This window comes from Somniosus microcephalus, chromosome 11, assembly GCF_052327205.1.
Source record: "Somniosus microcephalus isolate GS21.2 chromosome 11, FLI_Smic_1.0, whole genome shotgun sequence".
Lineage (NCBI taxonomy): Eukaryota > Metazoa > Chordata > Chondrichthyes > Squaliformes > Somniosidae > Somniosus > Somniosus microcephalus.
In genome coordinates this window covers 41,194,737-41,216,337 of record NC_140997.1, presented here as the reverse complement: position 1 = coordinate 41,216,337, position 21,601 = coordinate 41,194,737, and the positions used below count along the sequence as shown (strand labels likewise).

At 45.0% G+C, this 21,601-nt stretch overlaps 1 protein-coding gene across 1 annotated transcript in view; it reads left to right on the top strand.

The window, feature by feature from the left end:
• Window positions 1–21,601, top strand: part of cacna1ha (calcium channel, voltage-dependent, T type, alpha 1H subunit a) — a 362,311-nt gene that overhangs the window by 314,476 nt on the left and 26,234 nt on the right. The window contains exon 27 of the mRNA XM_086000548.1: window positions 741–811. Within this exon, the coding sequence (XP_085856674.1) occupies window positions 741–811 (71 nt within the window). The remainder of the gene's footprint in view (window positions 1–740; window positions 812–21,601) is intronic.

The window sequence follows — 21,601 nt, the reverse complement described above, 5'->3', positions numbered from 1 at the left end:
TGTAAGCCTAGATTTTTGTGCTCAAGTCTCTGGAGTGAGGCTATGAACCCACAACCTTCTGATTCAGAGGCGAGGGTGCTACCAACTGAGCCACAGCTGACAGTCCTATTCAATAAGGCTGCAAGGATAGGTGACCTTGGCTGGAAATAGAAGTGTCACATTGGTGCAATAGTTGTGTTCTTTTAATGCTGTGCCATTTTTTGGATCAGTGGGAGATTTATCCTGCAAATAAGAAATGTGTACCTCACCTGGGAGTCCTTGACACTGGTCGTAGGTCTAAGTATGTTGGAAGAATTGTGTGTCCTTTATACTGACATCCCCATTCTGATTAGTTTAAATTCCAAAGAGGTGAAAAAGAGAGAACATGTTTAAGACATTGGGGTAGATTTTCATCAGTACTGCCTGGGTAGAAAGTATCGCCCTGGCAGAGAGGAACATTGGGCGAGGAGGCTTCTATGTCCATATCAGAGCCCAACCAATTTAAGTGGAAGGAAAGTCAAGTGGGCTCTATAATGGCCGCGCATCCTTTCTGCCTTATTTTCATCTCTGGGCTCTGCCCAGGAGATACTTTCCACCCAGGCAGTACAGAGAAAAATGTATCCTATTGTCTCATTGATATTTTTAAACAGATATCCAAGTCGTGTTAACACATAACTTTTTTCTCTATATACTTTGTGCAATACTTTATTTTTAAGAATTACTTATATTAAGTGTATCTTGTTAATTTCCTGCATCTCTAGTGCTGAAACTGCTCAAGATGGCTACTGGAATGAGGGCTTTACTTGATACAGTTGTGCAGGCTTTGCCACAGGTATGTTATGTTATAGTAATGTGATTTATAAGTCTACTGTTATGTTGCTATTACTTTCTCAGCCCTCAAATTTAGCATGCGTATAAAGCTGCACTTTTCCGAGGGAAATAGAATTCTGTGCAATAAGAACATAAATTGTGAGCTTCTCTTCAATAATTTTGTCACTTTGTTTTTTTAATGTGACTTCGTTTTTTTAATGTGACAGTTTGAAAGTCATTTTGATTTTGGCACTTCTAAGTGGCCCGAAATATCAATTGAGAGATGTTTAATTATTACTTTTTGAGGGAAAAATGCAGATTTGTGTCGGAAAGTAACAACATAATATGTGGTTTTAGATTATATGCTTGGATTGTGAAGCATTGAAGGTTAAACAAAATGTTGACATTAAGGGAAAATAGCCAGGGTTAATCTCCCTTTCTCTAAATACTGCAAAGCCTAGTTGAAGTACAGACATTGATAATGGTGTAGATTAGCATCAGGTGTACTGTGTGAAAAATCTTCCTTGACAGGCATACTGAGAGTTTGTTACATTGTTTTCATGCCTGGCTGAAGTCTTGGCAGTTGATGCAGAAATAATTAACATCATGTTGCAGAGGAAGGATGAACTGGGGCAGAACTTTTAAAGCTGCATTTCTTACACGGTTTTTACATTTTGCTAAGATTATTACAAAGCCTAAAAATTTGTCAAGGGTCAAAACGGCCAGAAAACTTTTTCATTGTGAACAGCACTCTTTCCATGGAAGAAGAACTTTCCATGGGTCTGGCTGGTACAGTGGCTTATTGCACTGTTCTTTCCCATCTGAGACCTTGGTTTGAATTGTGACCAGACTGATGGGTTGAAAGTCTACTCGTTCTGCTGGCTGTAAGGACCCTAAATGATGTGCAACTGCCCCACCTTCTCCAAACTAATTTCTTCTGTGAGACTGACCTCCTACTCTCTCAACTCACTTCCTGGTACATGTCAGCCCACAAAACTAACTGCCTGGAATTCATCATAAATTGGCTTGCTCGTAAAACTTTCAAGGAGATAATGAAGCAGTCCATGTCGGCATGCAGCAAGACCTGGACAACATCCAGGCTTGGACTGATAAGTGGCAAGTTACATTCGTGCCACACATGTGTCAGGCAATGACCATCTCCAACAAGAGAGAACATAACCACCTGCCCTTTGACAGTCAGTTACATTACCATCACCAAGTCCTGGGGGCTCACCATTGACTAGAAGCCTAACTGGACCAGCCACATAAATGCCCTGGCTACTGGAGTAGGTCAGAGGCTGGGTATTCTGCGGATTACCTTCCGACTCCCCACAGCACATCAAGTGTTTGATGAAATATTCTCCAAATGCCTGCATAGGTGCAGGTCCAACAACACTCAAAAAAGATCAACACCATACAGGACCCCATCCACGGACATAAACATCCATTTCCTGCAGCACCGGTGTACCGTGGCTGCAGTGTATACTATCTACAGGATACGCTGCAGCAACTCGCCAAGGCTTCTTTGACAATATCTCCCAAACCCACGATCTCCATCATCTAGAAGGACAAGGGCAGCAGGTGCATGGGAACACCCATCACCTCCAAGTCTCACACCATCGTAGCTTGGACGTATACCGCCATTCATTCATTGCTGCTAGGTCAAAATCCTGGCACTCCTTACCAAACAGCATTGTTGAAGCACCTTAACCACATGGACTGCAGTGTTTCAGGAAGGCCCACCACCACCTTCTCAAGGGTAACTAGGGATGGGCAATAAATGCCAGTTTTGCCAGTAACGCCCACATCCTGAGAATGCAAAAAAAAGCACTGATGTACAAGAGGATGTTCTTCAGACATTGGAGTAAAGTGAAGGAAGCTTTACTCTACTACTGTTCGTACTATAACTGGCCAGAGAGTGCTTGATGGTGACACTGGGTGCGTAAAGTGCTATAATGACCACATTTTGGAGCACGGGTTAAATCACAAAATATAAACATGAGATTCCAGCATATCCGTACAGTCCTTGTTGAGAGAGATTACAGAATCGATCTTGGATATCTGTACTGAGCTTTCAAAAACAATGGTTCCTGGTGCTAATTGCATGAGATGCCGTGAGACCATGATTTATAACACAGAAATTATAAAGCAATTGTTTTCAATTCAATTTACCAGCTGTGGTTTTAAAAAAAAAAAATACCTCAAGCTAATTTGATTCAACAGCAGGATTTTTTGCAAAGGTAAGTTATTTTGCCCAGAAATGGGGCAGCTTTCAGAACAATTACTATTTTGTCTTTTAGACTATTTGTTGTCTTTTAAAATAAAAAGTCACTGTTGCTAAGTCTTTATTGATTTGCCTTCACTGATAAATGTTAATTCCAAACTGCTTCACCTTTTAAAATAATGAACTAGAGCAGAAACTTGAGTGTAAACCTATCTAGTAGGTTTTATTGGATAGCTGCTTGATTGAAAAATGTAATAAGATGTCCTGCTCAGCTAAATTAACATCTTGCACAAATAACAAAACCACTGAATTAAGTGACTTCTCCCTGTGTATTTCAAGGTAATCTGTGTGATCAGTTGAGTGACTGAAGATATCAGTGCAATAGAAGTGATTGATACACACTGGGGCTTATCCTGTATTGACTTCCATAAACACTACAACATATACTTTGCTAAAAACTACTTTACTTAGAATATATTAATGTTACAATCAAATAAGCTTCAATATGGATTTTCTCATGTAGAAGAAGGAGAGCACAAAGCAGGATATAGAAAAAGTTAGAGATGGCAGGACAGAAAATATGGTTGAAAAGATAGGTTCTTGGAGCAGAGAAAAGAAGTAGCAAAGCAAAGTGGTTTAGGGAGAGAGATCCAAAGAGTGACTTCCTCAAGTAAATCAAAGAAGCTGGGCTGGCAAGATGCTCCCCTTCTGATGCTGACTGCTCTTGACTAGGTTACATAAGAACATAAGAAATAGGAGCAGGAGCAGGCCAATCGGCCCCTCGAGCCTGCTCCGCCATTCAATAAGATCATGGCTGATCTGATCCTAACCGCCAATCCACTATCATAGAACCATCTCCTGAATCTAACAGAATTAGACACACGAAATAGGAGCAGGATCAGGCTACACGGCCCCTGGGCCCGCTCCGCTACCCACAGGGCCATGACCGATCCGAACCTAGTCTCATGTCCAAATTCCTGCCCGCTCCCCGTAACCCTTAATTCCCTTTACTTCTAGGAAACTGTCTATTTCTGTTTTAAATTTATGTAATGATGTAGCTTCTACAGCTTTTTGGGGCAGCATATTCCATGGACCTACCACCCTCTGAGTGAAGTAGTTCCTCCTCATCTCAGTTTTGAAAGAGCAGCCCCTTATTCTAAGACTATGCCCCCTGGTTCTAGTTTCACCCATCATCGGGAACATCCTCCCCGCATCCACCCGATCCAACCCCTTCACAATCTTATATGTTTCAATAAGATCGCCTCTCATTCTTCTGAACTCCAATGAGTAGAGTCCCAATCTACTCAACCTCTCCTCATATGTCCATCCCCTCATCCCCGGGATTAACCGAGTGAACCTTCTTTGTACTGACTCGAGAGCAAGTATGTCCTTTCTTAAGTATGGACACCAAAACTGTACGCAGTATTCCAGGTGCGGTCTCACCAATACCTTGTACAACTGAAGCAATACCTCCCTATTTTTATATTCTATCCCCCTAGCAATGAAAGCCAACATTCCATTGGCCTTCTTAATCACTTGCTGCACCTGCATACTAACCTTTTGAGTTTCGTGCACCAGGACCCCCAGATCCCTTTGTACTTCAGTACTTTCCAGTTTCTTGCCATTAAGATAATAACTTGCTCTACGATTTTTCCTGCCAAAGTGCATAACCTCACACTTTCCAGTATTGTATTCCATCTGCCAAATCTCTGCCCACTTACTTAGCCTGTCTATGTCCCCTTGCAGGTTTTTTATGTCCTCCTCACTCACTACTTTCCCTCCCATCTTAGTATCATCTGCAAACTTTGATATGTTACACTCGGTCCCCTCCTCCAAATCGTTAATATAGATTGTAAAGAGTTGGGGACCCAGCACTGACCCCTGCGGAACACCACTAGTTACTGATTGCCAGTCTAAGAATGAACCATTTATCCCAACTCTCTGCCTTCTGTTAGATAGCCAATCCTCTATCCATGCCAGAATATTACCCCCAATCCCGTGATTTTTTATCTTAAGCAATAATCTTTTGTGTGGCACCTTGTCAAATGCCTTTTGGAAGTCTAAATACACTACGTCCACTGGTTCCCCTTTATCCACCCTATATGTTACTTCCTCAAAGAACTCCAGCAAATTTGTCAAACATGACTTCCCCTTCATAAAACCATGCTGACTTTGTCCTATTAAATTATGATTATCCAAATGTCCTGTTACTGTCTCCTTAATAATGGACTCCAAAATTTTACCTACCACAGATGTTAGGCTAACCGGTCTATAGTTTCCAGCCTTCTGTCTACTGCCCTTTTTAAATAAGGGTGTTACATTAGCAGTTTTCCAGTCTGCCGGGAATTGTTGTGTAGCTGATCCTCAGGTTTACTCCTGATAATTGATTCCATTAACTTATGTAGAATGAAAATTAAATTAATGGGTCTGTAGTTGCCTGTGGCTGGTCTGTCACACAAAAAAAAATATGGGCACCACATTTGCCTGTTTCCAATCTTCTGGTACTTCTCCAGTGTCTACTAACATGGTCATAATGATTATCAGTGTCTCACAAATCTCCTCTCCTTCAACACTCTGGGATAAATGTCATCTAACCCTGGGATTTATTTGTTTGAAACTCTTTCAGCTTGTCTAGGACTTCTCTCTCATTATTATTGAGATCTTCAATTATGCCTTGGTATTCTTTTTGGTGTTGGTGGCAGGGGGAGGAGAACATATTGTTGCTGTCTTCCTTTGTCACTGTTTTCAACTAAAACATGTTTATGAATATTGAACCACTTACACCTGTACGCATTTCTAAAGGATACAAAAATCTGCTTCCATTACATTAGATAACAAAGAAATCATGAATGTGAAAAAAACTTTTAGCCCATCTAGATCACTCTGTTGCTTGGCCCCATGTTTCAGGATCTGCCAGATCATTTTAATCTCCCTCCTACTTCCCCATTAACCTTGTTAAATTTCTCAGGCCCCAAAGAGGCCTGAACTCATGCTCCCTGGTTTAAAGGCCAGTGTTTTACCCTTCAAGGTGTGCAGCCTTGCTTGTGTTTTGTAAGAATGTGGAAGAGTTTTACAAATTTGTCATGAATAGGGTCCAAAATCACACCGGCACAGTGTATATTGTGGGACTTGAACAGACATCATTATTCTGATAAACAATGCTACTTTATTTTACTCACTTTCTTCCTGAAGTAGGCTTTAGTTTCTGCTTCCCTGTACCAATGAACTATTATCAGGAATTTCTTTAGTAGCAATTTCTGGAAACCACACTTTACCATTCATGTTTCACTGATTAGATTTCTCAATTGATGTAATCGTTGTCTCATTCTTAATTTCCTTTTGTTTGCGTAATTTGGACAAGAGTGATTGTGTTATAACATACAGCTTGAAGCCTGGCTGAGGCAAGTCGAGTCGCTTCACTATAAATGAATTATGGGTGATCCAAGATTGGGAAATATCCATATTAATGGATGTATTTGCAAAACTATTGCTCTGTAGTACATAAACAATGCACTATAGTGACATTTCTGTCACATAAACTAACTATTTTTCTATGCTATCATCTTGTAGACACTAGTAATTTAGACCTTAAAACTCTCTTGCTCCTAAAAGCCTGTTTTTAAAAGAAAAAAAACAACGAACTTGCATTTCTATAGCCGTTTCAGAGCCTTAGGATGTCCCAAAGCACTTTATAACCAATTAAGTACTTTGGAAATGTAGTCACTGTTGTTACGTAGGGAACTGTGGCAGCCAATTTGTGCACAGCAAGGTCCCACAAACAGCAATAAGATAAATGACCAGATAATTTTTTTAGTGCATTATGTTGAGGGATTAATGTTGGTCAGGAAGCCAGGAGAACTATCCTGCTTGTCTTCAAAATAGTGCCATGTGATCTTTTATGTCCCTCTGAGAGGGAAAGCGAGGCCTCGGTTTAACATTTCATCCGAAAGACGGCAGCAGTCCCTCAATACTGCACTGAATTGTCAGCCTAAATTATGCACTCAAGTCTCTATGTGGGGCTTGAACTCGTAACCTGCTGACGCGCGGCAAGAGTGCTACCCACTGAGCCAAGACTGGCACCAACAGCTATAAAGTACTCAAACACAAGGATTCGCCTCCTCCTTTCAATGCTCATTATGGTTATTTTGTCCCCTTTATTGTGATTTTCCTTCTGGACGAAAAATAGTTGGATTTAAAATGGTTCAACTTACCTTTAATTCCCTGTAGGGTTGCAAAATTCCGGGATTTTTTAAAAGAGGAAACTTTACATGAGAATTTTGGGGAATTTATGGGAATTTTGAGTTTTTTTGCACACTTGATGGTTTTTGTCTCTGACCCTTATATTATCTTTGTCATCAAAATAGACATACTGTTCCATACAAATAAAAACAGGCTTTCAAAACTTTATTTAGGTTATAATTTTGAACTTTATTGAACCCCCACAAAAAAGACCCATCTAAAATAAAATAAAAAGAGCGTCAGCTTATTTAGCCTGTAATTTGTCCTTATTTTGTCCCTTTGAGTCTTCTACTCATGAGTCTTCTGAGTCTTCTACTCATCATTGCTCCTCCTGATTCTCTGACTCTGGCTCAGATTTGTCCATTTCCTCCTCTGTGTCACTGTCTAGCTGTGTGGTGGACACTTCTGTATCTGGCTCAATAAGTTGTAGGTTCGCCCGGATAGCCACCAGTTTCTCCACTCTCGTTAGTCAGCCTGTTGCGCACCTTTGTATGCGTATTCCCAAAAGTGACCAGTTTCGTTCAGAGGCCGCTGATGAAGGTGGGATTTGGAGTATCACCGATGCAATGGGTGACAGGGCCTCAGATGCACAAAGTCCCTTCCACCAGGTATGTGCACTGATATGCTTGCATGATTCCCATATCCCGTCCCCATTCCAAAGACCTTGTTTGGTAGAGAACTTTGCCAGACTTCCCAGAACTTTGCCCACGTCCAGATTGAGGTGGCATGAGAGGGTAGAAATCACACTGTAAGCGCTGTTGATCTGTTCTCCAGAAAGTATTGGTCTCCCAACATGCTTTGGGTCTAGCATGTATGCTGCAGCATGAATTGGCTTGACACAAAATTCTTGACACGTCTGTATGAATTGAACAACTGCCTTCTCCTCTGCTTTGCGCAGCAGTGATGTGGGTAGGGCAATGCTGATTTGTTCTTTTAAATCAGACTGGGATATTGCCCTTCCTTGCAGAGACTCCTTACCCTCCAGAAGGCTGTTGTACATTATGACAACACCACCCCATCTAGTGTTGCTGGGCAGCTTCAGTGTGGTGTTCTTGTTCTTTGTCGTTTGCTTGGAGTTGTAGGTTGCTGCAACTACCTGTTTTCCCCTGACATACTTAACAACTTGCTTGGCTCTCTTGTACAGTGTTTCCATGGTTCTCAAACCCATGATGTCCTTGAGGAGCAGGTTGAGCCCATGAGCTGCGCACCCAATAGATGTAATATGAGGGTAGGCCTCCTCCACTTGAGCCCAAAGCAGCCTTCATAATCGTAGCATAGTCAGTAACTACTGCAAAGACCTTTTGTGATCCAAGATCGTTGATGACCGCTTTCAGCTCATCAGCAATGTATGTGCCTGTGTGTCTGTTGTCCTTCGTGTCTGTGCTCTTGAAGAACACTGGGAGAGGAGTGACGACAATGTGGTTTATGATGCCCTCCCCTCGTACATTTGACCACCCATCTGAGATAACTGCAACACAGTCTGCCATCTCTATCATTTCTTTGAGCTTTCCTTGGACTCTGTTATACTCAGCCTCCAGCAACTAAGTAGACAAAGCATGTCTGGTGGGAGGACAGTATGCAGGGCGAATAACATTGAAAAATCTCTTCCAGTACACATTGGCTGTGAGCATGAGGGGTGAGCCTGTCGCATATACAGCTCGAGCAAGGCACTCATCTGCATTCTTCTGGCTATGGTTATCCATTGTATCAAAGAACCTTCCAAGTTGGCCAGGAGTTGCTGATGATAAGGAGCCTAATGCTGAATGTGAACCATTATCTACTTGAATGGAAGCAGAGGAACTCTGGGCTGACTGCTGTAAGCTTTGAGTGAAGTTGTTGCATTTGGATAAATGTTGCTGGAACTTTGTGGCATTCTTTACATATGGCTTTGTACAGTGTTTGCACATGTACACAGTCTTTCCATCTTTAATGCCTGGGGTAAAATGCTTCCACACATCCGACGGTAAATGTGGCATTGTTCTATGCAGGAAAATAAAGGGCATTTGTTTCTGTGTCGAACTGTAGTCAATCAGCACGATTGCAACAGGGTGAGTAAATTTTTCCTGATGCTCCATGTGATGGAAGCATGTCCTGTGCACGCACAATGCTACATCACCAACAGAGGGAGCTAATCGCTCATCCACTCATCCAACCAATCAGGACACATTTGTTCACAGTCACACACAAAACTTGTAATTATTAAAACAAGCCAAGTAAGAAGATAAACATATATTGATTAAGAAATTCCTTAATAATAAAGATTCCATCTCTGTTAGTAATTTTAAGAGAGGACCTGTGAAAAAAAATGAAAGAAATACAAAAAAAAAACAATATTATGCTAGCATGTGCTTTTTTGGGCAAAATTCCCAAGCTAAACTTCCCGTGGAAAATTTCCGGAAATTTTCCGGAAACTTTCCACCCCTTCGCAACCCTAATTCCCTGGCTTCCTGATCCCATTCTCCATTTTGGAGGTAGGATCAACTTCTCTTTATTTTAAATGCCATTTCATTGGCAGTAAACAGTTATTTAAGGCCAATTTTTCAACCACTCAAAAGCTCAGATTCTGAAGATTGACACGGTTGCTTCCTAATTGCAAGAAGGTCAGTATGTGATTCCATTAACTTACATAGAATGAAAATAAGATTAATGGGTCTGTAGTTGCCTGTGGCAAATTAGCTTGTCCATCAGGCTCCAATTTGCATGATTGTGGTAGGCTGAACACGCTGCTGAGTAGTTGAACACTCAGCAGGGGGCCCAAGTTCGTGCGAGGCTAGCACCACTTAAAGCTAGCCTGCACTTCTTAAAGGCAGTTTGCACATCTTAATTCACCATGCCTCCATCACTCACCTACCAACAATGTCTATCAATTATGACTTATACCTCACATTCACATGCTCCATCTTACCACTGCTACAAGCCGCACACCCACCTCTCACAGCTTGCACACGCTATCAGCTATTCAACCATGACTGGCACATCACCCAAACACATTGCACCACAATCACTGACACACTTCTCTTTCTCTTGCAGGAAAAGGTGGCGCATAACCGGCGCTAGCAGAACCAAACCGGTTCGCCTGCATTACCTCGTCCCCATGGAGGAGATGATGCTGACCATTCTTGGGAGGGCCATGGCTGAACCAGTGGCCAGCGGCGGGGCTGTAAGAGTACAAGATGCTGGTATCCACATACGTTATCCTCCTTCTTACTTCCCACTTCCCCTTCATCCCACAAGCTCTTCTGATTTACAATCTACACATGGTGTAAGCATGCAGCTCTTACTTTCCCCCCTCCCCTCACCACAACCTTACCCTTTTGCCTTTCTCATTTCAGAGACCCAAGAAATCCAACCTGCCCAGCCAGTGATTGCAGAAAAAAGGGAGAGGAGAGTGATGAAGAAGAAGAAATGCCATCACTCAATCTGACTGTTGCAGCCGCCAGCTCAGATACTGGCACTGCATGGAGTTTAGAGGGTAGTGTAGAGTAGAGATCTGCACGTGGGGAGACTCCGGGCACGGGTGGGCTGCAGCCAGGGCAGGGGGGAAGGGTAGCGCAGGTGCCAGTTCCCCAGACGGTGAGGTCGCACACGTGTTCTGCTGCAGAGGACTCAGATGAGGACTTCGGTGGGGCAGGCTACAGACGAGCATAATGAAATGCTTGGTGCATTGGTAGGCCTGCCAGAAAGTCTGAATGCAATGTCAAGGAGCACGGAAGAGTCTGGCACCAACCTTGCACAGGGCTTTGCGCAGAGCTTGGAAGTGGTGGGTGTTGTATCCGTGTGTTAATGGAGACACGGAATGCAGGAGTTGGTTTCACAGGTGTTTACTGAACAAAGTCTGGAGGTGAACTAACAGATACAAGACACTATACAGGCTTATATAGCCCGAGTGGCCATTACCAGCATTACAGTACACAGGGGGCTCTTAAAGGCACATACACCACAATTCCTCCCCTTTTAGACAACCAGTACATAACATTTTAAGTAATCATTAATTAACATGTTACAAGAACAATAATCTACACATTTGCTGCAGTTAATCAATTATAAGTCAGTCTCTCTGGAGGCTTCCTGACTCGGTCCGGATAACGCCTCGGTGGTGTAGTAGTTTCTGGTGGTGTAGTAGGTTCTTTTGGCAAGGTCGATTCGGCTTGAATGCCAGTATCGGGTTCATCTGGTTCCAGTATCACTGGATCGGAGGTAGATACTATGGGTATCTCTGCTTCATCATTAGACGTATAGAGTTGTGGTGTAGGTTGTCCCTTTTCGGATGACTCTATGATCTGGTCAGCATGGCGCCTTATTATGCTTTCTCCAATGTCCACGGTATACATCAGCGGTCCTAGTCGTGTGCAAATAGTTCCAGGCTGCCATTTCTCGGTACGGTAGTCCCGGGCCAAAACTTGTTGACCTATCTGGAAGGTTCTAGTTGGCCTTTCATTCATGCCTTGAAATTGCTGGTTCTCCACGTCCCTTCTGATGTTTGGCTTGATCAAATCCAGCCGGCATCTTAGGCTTCTATTGAAGAACATCATGGCGGGAGTTTGGTTTGTAACCACGTGTTGCATTCCTGTATGCAAACAAGAAGTTATCTACCTTATGCTGTAGATTTATGTCTTCATTACCCATGGCCTTTATGGCCTTCTTGAAGGTCTGGACAAACCTTTCAGCCAATCCATTGGTGGCGGGATGGTATGGGGCGGACGTGTAGTGCTTAACCCCATTGTTTTTTAAGAACTTCCAGAATTCTTCGGACACAAATTGCGGTCCATTATCAGAACAGATCTGTTCAGGCAGCCCATTCCTGGCAAATATGGTCCTTAATACTGTGATGGTTTTTTCCGTGGTGGTGGAGGACATCTTTATTACCTCCGGCCACTTGGAGTGTGCATCAACCGCAATTAAGAACATTGAGTCCATAAATGGACCAGCAAAGTCGATGTGTACCCTTTGCCATGGAGATGAGGGCCACTCCCATGGATGTAGAGGGGCTTGTGGTGGGGCGTTTTGGACCTTCTGGCATCCTAGGCAGCTCTTGGTCATTTCTTCGATGTCTCCATCGATACCTGGCCACCACACAAACGCTCTGGCTAGGTTCTTCATTTTCACTCCACCCAGATGCCCCTCGTGAAGCTCTTTTAGCACTTTATCCTGGAGTTTGGGTGGAATCACCACTCTGGATCCACACATCAAGGTTCCTCGGCACACTGACAGCTGTTCTCTTCTTTGCGAGAATGCTGGCAACAGTGGTTCGCCATGTGCTGGCCATCCCTTCACCGTTAAATCGTAGACTCGTGAGAGAGTCGGGTCATTTCTCGTTTCCTTTTCAATGGCAGAATTTGTTACTGGTAGACATTCCACTATGGTTGAGTGGAACATCTCCACTGGGTCCACTGTGGGTGCCTCTTCTACCGTTGGCAACGGTAGGCGCGATAAACCGTCAGCATTCCCATGCTGTTTTGATCCTTTGTATTCTATGTCATATTGGTGTGCCCCTAGGAAAAGGGACCACCTCTGTAGCCTTTGCGCTGTCATAATGGGAACACCCTTTTTAGGGTTGAATATGGAGACGAGGGGTTGATGGTCAGTCAACAAGGTAAATTTTTGTCCGTGTAGGTAATGGTTGAATTTCTTCACCCCCCATACCAGGCTGAGTGCTTCCCTGTCGATTTGGGCATAGTTACGCTCAGCTGAGTTCAATGAGCGTGACGCAAAAGCTATCGGCCGCTCCAAGCCATCAGGGAATCTATGCGATAATACCGCTCCTACGCCGTAAGGGGATGCATCGCACGCCAGTCTGATTGGCAGTGATGGGTTGTAATGAGCCAAAACTTCCTTGGACGTGATCAAGCCTTTGCATTTATGGAAGGCACGTTTACAGTCTTCGCTCCATTTCCAAATTACTCCCGTTTGTAGCAGTTCGTTAAGAGGGTGCAGAACAGTTGACAAGTTCGGTAAAAATTTATGATAGTAATTTATCAATCCCAGGAACGACCTTAATTGTGAGACATTTTCAGGTGCTGGGGCTTTTATGACCGCTTCAATTTTTTCAGGTGACTTATGCAACCCTTCCTCGTTAATTATGTGGCCACAATATGATATTTGTTTCTGGAAAAATTTGCACTTGGGGCGATTTGCTCGTAGGCCCCGTTCTCTCAGCCTCGTGAGCACCTGCTCCAAATTGGCAAGGTGCTCATTGTCGTTTTCTCCTGTTACAAGGATGTCGTCTAGGTAGCATTGAGTCCCCGGAATCCCTTGGAGGACTTGCTCCATAGCTCTTTGCCAGAAAGCTGGAGCTGATGCTACTCCGAAAACCAGTCGATTGTACTGGTACAGGCCTTTGTGTGTATTTATCGTGAGATACTTTTTAGAGGCCTCTTCAACCTCCATTTGTAGATATGCTTGTGCCAAGTCAATTTTGGTGAAACGTTTCCCTCCGGATAGTGAGGCAAAAATATCTTCTATCCTCGGAAGAGGATACTGTACCGTGTGAAGGACCGGGTTTACAGTCACCTTGAAGTCCCCACAGGTGCGAATTTTTCTCTGTTCTTCAGATTTATCATTATTCAACGTTTTCTTCATGACCGGGACGATGGGTGTTGCCCACTCGCTCCAATCTATCTTGGATAATACGCCTGCCTTTTCCAAATTCTCCAGCTCTGCCTCGACTGCTGGACGAATTGCGTATGGCACCGGCCTTGCCTTAAAAAACTTGGGAATTGCCGCATCTTCCACGTTTATTGAGGCGGTGACGCCTTTCAAGGTTCCTAGTTCCTGTTGAAACACTTCCTTGGCGTTGGCCAAGATGTCTTTTAATCGTTCAGGTATGACGTCGTCATCATTTGTTTTCTTACTGGTCACCGTCAGTGCCTGAATGGAGTGCCAGTCTAAACGTATCTTCCTGATCCATTCACGTCCCAACAGCGGTGGACCACCATCTTGCAGAACGTATAAATACAACTTCTGTATTTCCTTGCCGTTGTATACAACAGGCACCCTTATTTTCCCTTTGGGGTATACTTTCTGCCCCGTATATGTTTTCAAGATAATGGATGTGTCTTTCAAAGGTATATGCGGAAATAGCCGCTCGTAATCCCGTCGATTTATGATGGTCAGAGCTAATCCTGTATCTAGCTCCATTTTAACTGGGGACCCCGCTATCGTGAGGGTAACCCAAATGGTCTGGTAATCTTCTTTGGCAATTACATTATGTAATTTGAGACAGCTTAGTCTCTTGTTTCCGGAGTCGCTATCGCTCTTCTGGTCTTCGGAGCTACTGTCCGTCAACATTTGTACCTTTCTGTACTTTTCCTTATTGATTTTTTTCCTGTCTGTGGATTTTTTGTTTCCAGATCGGCATACACGTGCAATGTGTCCAATCTTTCCGCATTGCCTGCATGCTTTGTCCTTGAACCAGCAGTCCCTCTGGTCATGGGTGGATCTGCCGCAGCGATAACATCTCTCGAAACCCTGTGTCATTTCATGGGTGCCGAAGTCCTGTGGCTTTTGCTGTATCTCTGCAGCTCCTCTTGCGGCTGCTTCGTATGATACAGCCACACTGAAAGCCTTGCCCAGTGTCAAATCTTTCTCAGAAAGTAGCCTTTTCTGTGTTCCTTCACTTAGGAGACCGCAGACGAATTTGTCTCGAAGAGAATCTGCCAGTCCTGCCCCGAATTGGCAGTGCTTTGACAGCTTCCTTAATTCGGTGAGGTAATCAGCGTTACTTTCATTCTTGCTCTGATTCCTCCTGAAGAATTTGAATTGTTCCGCTATCAGCAGCGGTGTTGGGTTTAAGTGCTCCTGTAGGGTATCAACAATCTCCTTAAAATTCTTGTCCATCGGTTTGGCTGGAGTGATCAAGTTTTGTAACAGCCCGTATGTCCTTGCGCCCATTAGATTTAGAAGTACTGATGCCTTTTTATCATCCTCTATTACATTTGCTGTGCAATATACCTCCACTCTTTCCACATATGTCGTCCAATCCTCTATATCGTTATCGAAAGCAGTAACATTGCCAGTCTTAGGCATCCTGAAAAAAAAAATGGCGCCTCCCGCGCTTTCGTTTCTTCCCCGCAGAAAAAAAATGGCGCCTCCCGCGCTTTCCCGCCACTGCCGCTGCTGACAACGCTGTTCTCCACGGTTTTTATTTACATAGGTATTTTTAATAGGCGGAGACTCATTCCCGCCGGACTCTGGGACTTTTTCCTCCCTCTGCTTGGTCCGAACGCCGACCTGCTTTGCAGCGCCGGCCGTCTCCCGAGTGCTCCACTCTCTGTCTCTGTTTGCCTCCGCCTTCGCTGCTCGGCCCTGCTGCAGAGCCAGCCGATGGAGCCCCAGCCCGCCGCCCAGGAAGGATTATTGCAGTACCTGCCACCAGCTCGGCTAGCTGGTGAAACCACAGTTTTTTTTTTTTCTTTCTTGTTTTTCTTCGACTTTCGTCTGAGGAATCGATCTCCTTGAGGTGCTGCCAAATTGCAGGTAAGTCCGTTTCCAATTCGTCGCCACTGTTGTATCCGTGTGTTAATGGAGACACGGAATGCAGGAGTTGGTTTCACAGGTGTTTACTGAACAAAGTCTGGAGGTGAACTAACAGATACAAGACACTATACAGGCTTATATAGCCCAAGTGGCCATTACCGGCATTACAGTACACAGGGGGCTCTTAAAGGCACATACACCACAGTGGGCAGATCCATTAGCGCACTTGATAGACAATGTCTATCAATCATGACTTATACCTCACATTCACATGCTCCATCTCACCCTCACACACTTACCACTGCTGCAAGCCGCACACCCACCTCTCACAGCTTGCACACACTATCAGCTATTCAACCATGACTGGCACATCACCCAACCATCATGCAGCGTCTGATGTCTCAGTTTCTATGGCAGCACAAGCACAAGCCACCCTACGTCCGAGTGCTGCAGTGGAAGCTCAGACTGAAGTCAAGCCAGCTCATACAGCTCTCATGCAGGCTCAGCTTGCTGCCATGCAAGCTCAGACTGCTGCCATTGTGGCTGGGATTACCAGTGTTGGAAGGGGCTTACAGGGTGTCACAGCATTCCAGCAATCTGTCCTCCAACAGGTGGCTAGGAATGCTGAGGCGCCGCCCCAGGAGAGTGGCAGTGGCTCCATGGAGAACGAACCTGTTGTCCTCTCTCAGGATGGCAGAATTCGTCCTCCCACCACAGCCACTCAGCCAGTACCCTTGCTGTTGCCTGTCAGCCAGCCAGCCCAGTCTGTTGGGGTGGTGCAGTCCACAGCCGGGCCTTCTAGGCCCAGAGGTGCTCGAGGTCATCCTGCAAGGCAATCTGCAGTCTCCCCCACTGAAAGTCAACAGCCTTCCACCAGCCATGCTGCAGCCACTGGAGTAGCACTTTGTAGAAGCACTAGGACAGTCAAAGACAGACGCTAAGAGAATGTACAAAGGTGATTAGTTGGCTTTGTTAGGTTATATTGAATGGATTGATGGCTAAAGTTGCGTTGGAACGTTTATTTTGTGGTGGCTTTTACTTCAGCATTGTAGCCAAGAGGACGCTGTGATGGTCAATGAGTCGATCACGGACAGCCGGCAGAAAGAGGCTGTCTGGGTTACCTCCTCCCTTCCGCTTCCTCCTCTTCCTCAGCTAGTCGCCATATGCCTTGTGGCAAGGACTGTGCCCTCATGATGGCGAGGTTGTGGCGCATGCAGAAGACCACGACGAATCCTGTCATGCTGCAGGCCAAGGGGGATGACAACTAGAGCACCCATGACTAGGAGCAAGTGGTCTGACCAGAACCCTTGAAGTCAGAATCAAGGCCTTCTCCACTTACAGCACCACTCCCAGTCACCTCACCAACTTTAAACAACTCTGAAAAGCTCCAAACACTTCTACAAATGTACACAGAGCCAGTAGAAATTAATCAGCAACTGACCTGAGGGTGGTTATTGATCCCTTTAAATTTATTGCTGGTAGGGGATCTTTGCAGTTGCTGAACACATATACAGCTGTGCGAGGTTCCAGCGTTGAGGACGAAAATGGCAGCGCTGGTGTCAAATCAGCGTTGCACGCTAATTGACATCACGATCTGCCTACTCTACATACGTCTGCCGCACGCTCCCAGCGCCAACGTTAACACCCTCTCCAAGGTGGCGTCCAGCGAGATCCGCACCAGAATTGTGCATGCGCGGCGCGGATGTCATTTTTGACCCAAAACGGCATGCATAGCACCCAAACAACGGGTGCTATGCAATTAAATTTTTAGCCCTTAATCATTTCAAAATAAATTAAGTCACTAAGAAATCACTGTAACAATCCTCTCATTACAACATGATCATCGAAAGCAGAGTAGCTCAACCTCTGTAATGTTATACAATTAAGCTTTTCATTCTTGGAACTAGCCGTAATAACAACAATCTCCATTTGTCTCGAGTGCCCTCGGTAGTAAACAAGTCTCATTCTTTGATTAAATGGTCCAGTATATGACTGTCCCAGTTAATCAGCATGGGACCAGTTTATTTTATTGCACACTTCTGACAAAGGATATTTAGTGCTTAATTATGGCTTATGTCATTGTCATTCCCTCCACTGAGCTATGAACAAATCCCAGATCAATACCCTAACAACAGTGCGTAGATATTTTGCTGACCTAATGCATTCATAAGAGATGTCTTAACAATTACAACGTTACCCTTGTCCTGTCTCAGGCCCTGCAATGACAGAACCTAGATGCAGCTTCTGTAAATTCTGCAATGTGACTGCTCTTGACACAGAACATCACTCAATAGGACCATGGATGAGCGAATCAGGCACAAAGATCAGTGAGCTCAATTTGTGGCACCCTCTTTTTTCCAATGTGGAAATTAAAATAAAGGCCCAGAAATTCAGAAGTGTAATGAATTGGGTGTTCTGACCTCCCTCCCTGATTCTTTGATCCAACATTTATGTTGAGCGAGACGTCACGCCTGGATTTTTATTTTTTAATTCGCTTATGGGATGTGGACGTCGCTGGCAAGGCCAGCATTTATTGCCCACCCCTAGTTGCCCTTGAGAAAGTGGTGATGAACCGCCTTCTTGAAGCGATGCACTCCGTGTGATGAAGGTACTCCCACAGTGCTGTTAGGGAGGGAGTTCCAGGATTTTGACCCAGCGACAATGAAGGAACAGTGATATACTTCTAAGTCAGGATGGTGTGTGACTTGGAGGGGAACTTGGAGGTGGTGGTGTTCCCATGCGCCTGCTGCCCTTGTCCTTCTAGGTGGAAGAGGTCGCGGGTTTGGGAGGTGCTGCCGAAGAAGCCTTGGCGAGTTGCTGCAGTGCATCTTGTAGATGGTACGCACTGCAGCCACGGTACGCCGGTGGTGGAGGGAGTGAATGTTTAAGGTGGTGGATGGGGTGCCAATCAAGCGGGCTGCTTTGTCCTGGAGGGTGTCGAACTTCTTGAGTGTTGTTGTAGCTGCACACATCCAAGCAAGTGGAAAGTATTCCATCACACTCCTTACTCATGCCTTGTAGATGGTGGAAAGGCTTTGGGGAGTCAGGAGGTGAGACACTCCCTGCAGAATACCTAGCCTCTGACCTGCTCTTGTTGCCACAGTATTTATGTGGCTGGTCCAGTTAAGTTTCTGGTGAATGGTGACCCCCAGGATGTTGATGGTGGGGAATTCGGCGATGGTAATACCGTTGAATGTCATGGGGAGGTGGTTAGACTCTCACTTGTTGGAGATAGTCATTGCCTGGCACTTCTGTGGCACGAATGTGACCTGCCACTTATCAGCCCAAGCCTGAACGTTGTCCAGGTCTTGTTGCATGCAGGCATGGACTGCTTCATTATCTGAGGAGTTGTGAATGGCGCTGAACACTGTGCAGTCATCAGCGAACATCCCCATTTCTGACCTTATGTTGGAGGGAATGTCATTGATGAAGCAGCTGAAGATAGTTGGGCCTGGGACACTGCCCTGAGGAACTCCTACAGTGATAGAGTCATAGAGTTATACAGCACGGATAGAGGCCCTTCGGCCCATCGTGTCCGCGCCGGCCATCAAGCCCTGTCTAATCTAATCCCATATTCCAGCATTTGGTCTGTAGCCTTGTATGCTATGGCATTTCAAGTGCTCATCCAAATGCTTCTTAAATGTTGTGAGGGTTCCAGCCTCCACAACCCTTTCAGGCAGTGAGTTCCAGACTCCAACCACCCTCTGGGTGAAAAAGTTCTTTCTCAAATCCCCTCTAAACCTCCCGCCCTTTACCTTGAATCTATGCCCCCTAGTTATTGACCCTTCTACTAAGGGAAAAAGCTCCTTAGTATCCATCCTATCTATGCCCCTCATAATTTTGTACACCTCAATCATGTCCCCCCTCAGCCTCCTCTGCTCCAAGGAAAACAAACCCAATCTGCCCAGTCTCTCTTCATAGCTGAAGCGCTCCAGCCCTGGTAACATCCTGGTGAATCTCCTCTGCACCCTCTCCAAAGCTATCACATCCTTCCTGTAGTGTGGCGACCAGAACTGCACACAGTATTCCAGCTGTGGCCTAACCAGTGTTTTATACAGCTCCATCATAACCTCCTTGCTCTTATATTCTATGCCTCGGCTAATGAAGGCAAGTATCCCATATGCCTTTTTTACCACCTTATCCACCTGTTCCGCCGCCTTCAGGGATCTATGTACGTGCACACCCAGATCCCTCTGACCCTCCGTCTTGCCTAGGGTCTTGCCATTCATTGTGTATTCCCTTGCCTTGTTAGTCCCCCCAAAGTGCATCACCTCGCACTTTTCCGGGTTAAATTCCATTTGCCACTGTTCCGCCCATCTGACCAACCCATCTATATCGTCCTGCAGACTGAGACTACCCTCCTCGCTATTTACCACCCTACCAATTTTTGTATCATTCGCGAACTTATTGATCATACCTTGTACATTCATATCCAAGTCATTTATGTAGACCACAAACAGCAAGGGACCCAGCACCGATCCCTGTGGTACCCCACTGGCCACAGGCTTCCAGTCACAAAAACAACCTTCGACCATCACCCTTTGCCTTCTGCCACTAAGCCAGTTTTGTATCCAATGTGCCAAGGCACCCTGGATTCCATGGGCTCTTACCTTCTTGACCAGTCTCCCGTGCGGGACTTTATCGAAGGCCTTACTGAAATCCGTGTATACCACATCCACTGCGTTACCCTCATCCACACACCTAGTCACCCCCTCAAAAAATTTAATCAAATTAGTCAGACATGATCTTCCCTTGACAAAGCCATGTTGACTATCCCTGATTAATCCTTGCCTCTCCAAGTGGAGACTAATTTTGTCCCTCAGAATTTTTTCCAATAATTTTCCTACCACTGATGTTAGGCTCACTGGCCTGTAGTTCCCCGGTTTTTCCCTACTCCCCTTCTTGAATAATGGTACTACATTAGCGGTTCTCCAGTCCTCTGGCACATCCCCTGTGGCCAGAGAGGTTCTGAATATATGTGTTAGAGCCCCCGCAATCTCTTCCTTTGCCTCACACAGCAGCCTGGGATATATTTCGTCCGGGCCTGGGGATTTATCCATTTTTAGGCCTGCTAAAACCGCCAATACCTCCTCCCTCTCGATGTTAATATGTTCGAGCATATCACAGTCCCCCCGCCCTATTTCTATGTCTACATCGTCCCTCTCCATAGTGAAAACAGATGCAAAAAATTCATTTAGAACCCCTCCTACATCTTCCAGCTCCACACACAGATTGCCACTTTTGTCCCTAATGGGCCCTATTTTTTCCCTAGTTATCCTCTTACCCTTAATATACTTATAAAACATCTTAGGATTTTCCTTTATTTTGCTCGCCAGTGTTATTTCATGGCCCCTCCTTGATCTCCTAATTTCTTTTTTAAGTATCACCCCTGCACTTTTTGTACTCCTCTAGGGCTTCCTCCGTCTTTAGCCTTTTGTATCTGCCAAAAGCCCTCCTTTTTTTTCTAATCCATTCTCGTATATCCCCTGACATCCAAGGTTCCCTGTGGTTTTTGGAACCACCCTTGACCTTTACGGGAACATGTTGCCATTGTATGATCTCAATCTCCCTTCTGAAAGCCTCCCATTGCTCCGATGCGGATTTTCCTACAAGTAGCTGATCCCAGTCCATTTTGGCCAGATCCTGCCTTATCCTATTAAAATCGGCCTTCCCCCAATTTAGAACCTTTATTTCTGGCCCATCCCTGTCCTTTTCCATGACCACCTTAAATCTCACCATATTATGGTCACTGTCACCAAAGTGCTCACCTACTAGCACTTCTTCCACTTGGCCGGCCACATTCCCCAGAATTAGGTCCAGTACCGCCCCCTCTCTTGTAGGACCTTCTACAAACTGGCTCTAAAAGCTCTCCTG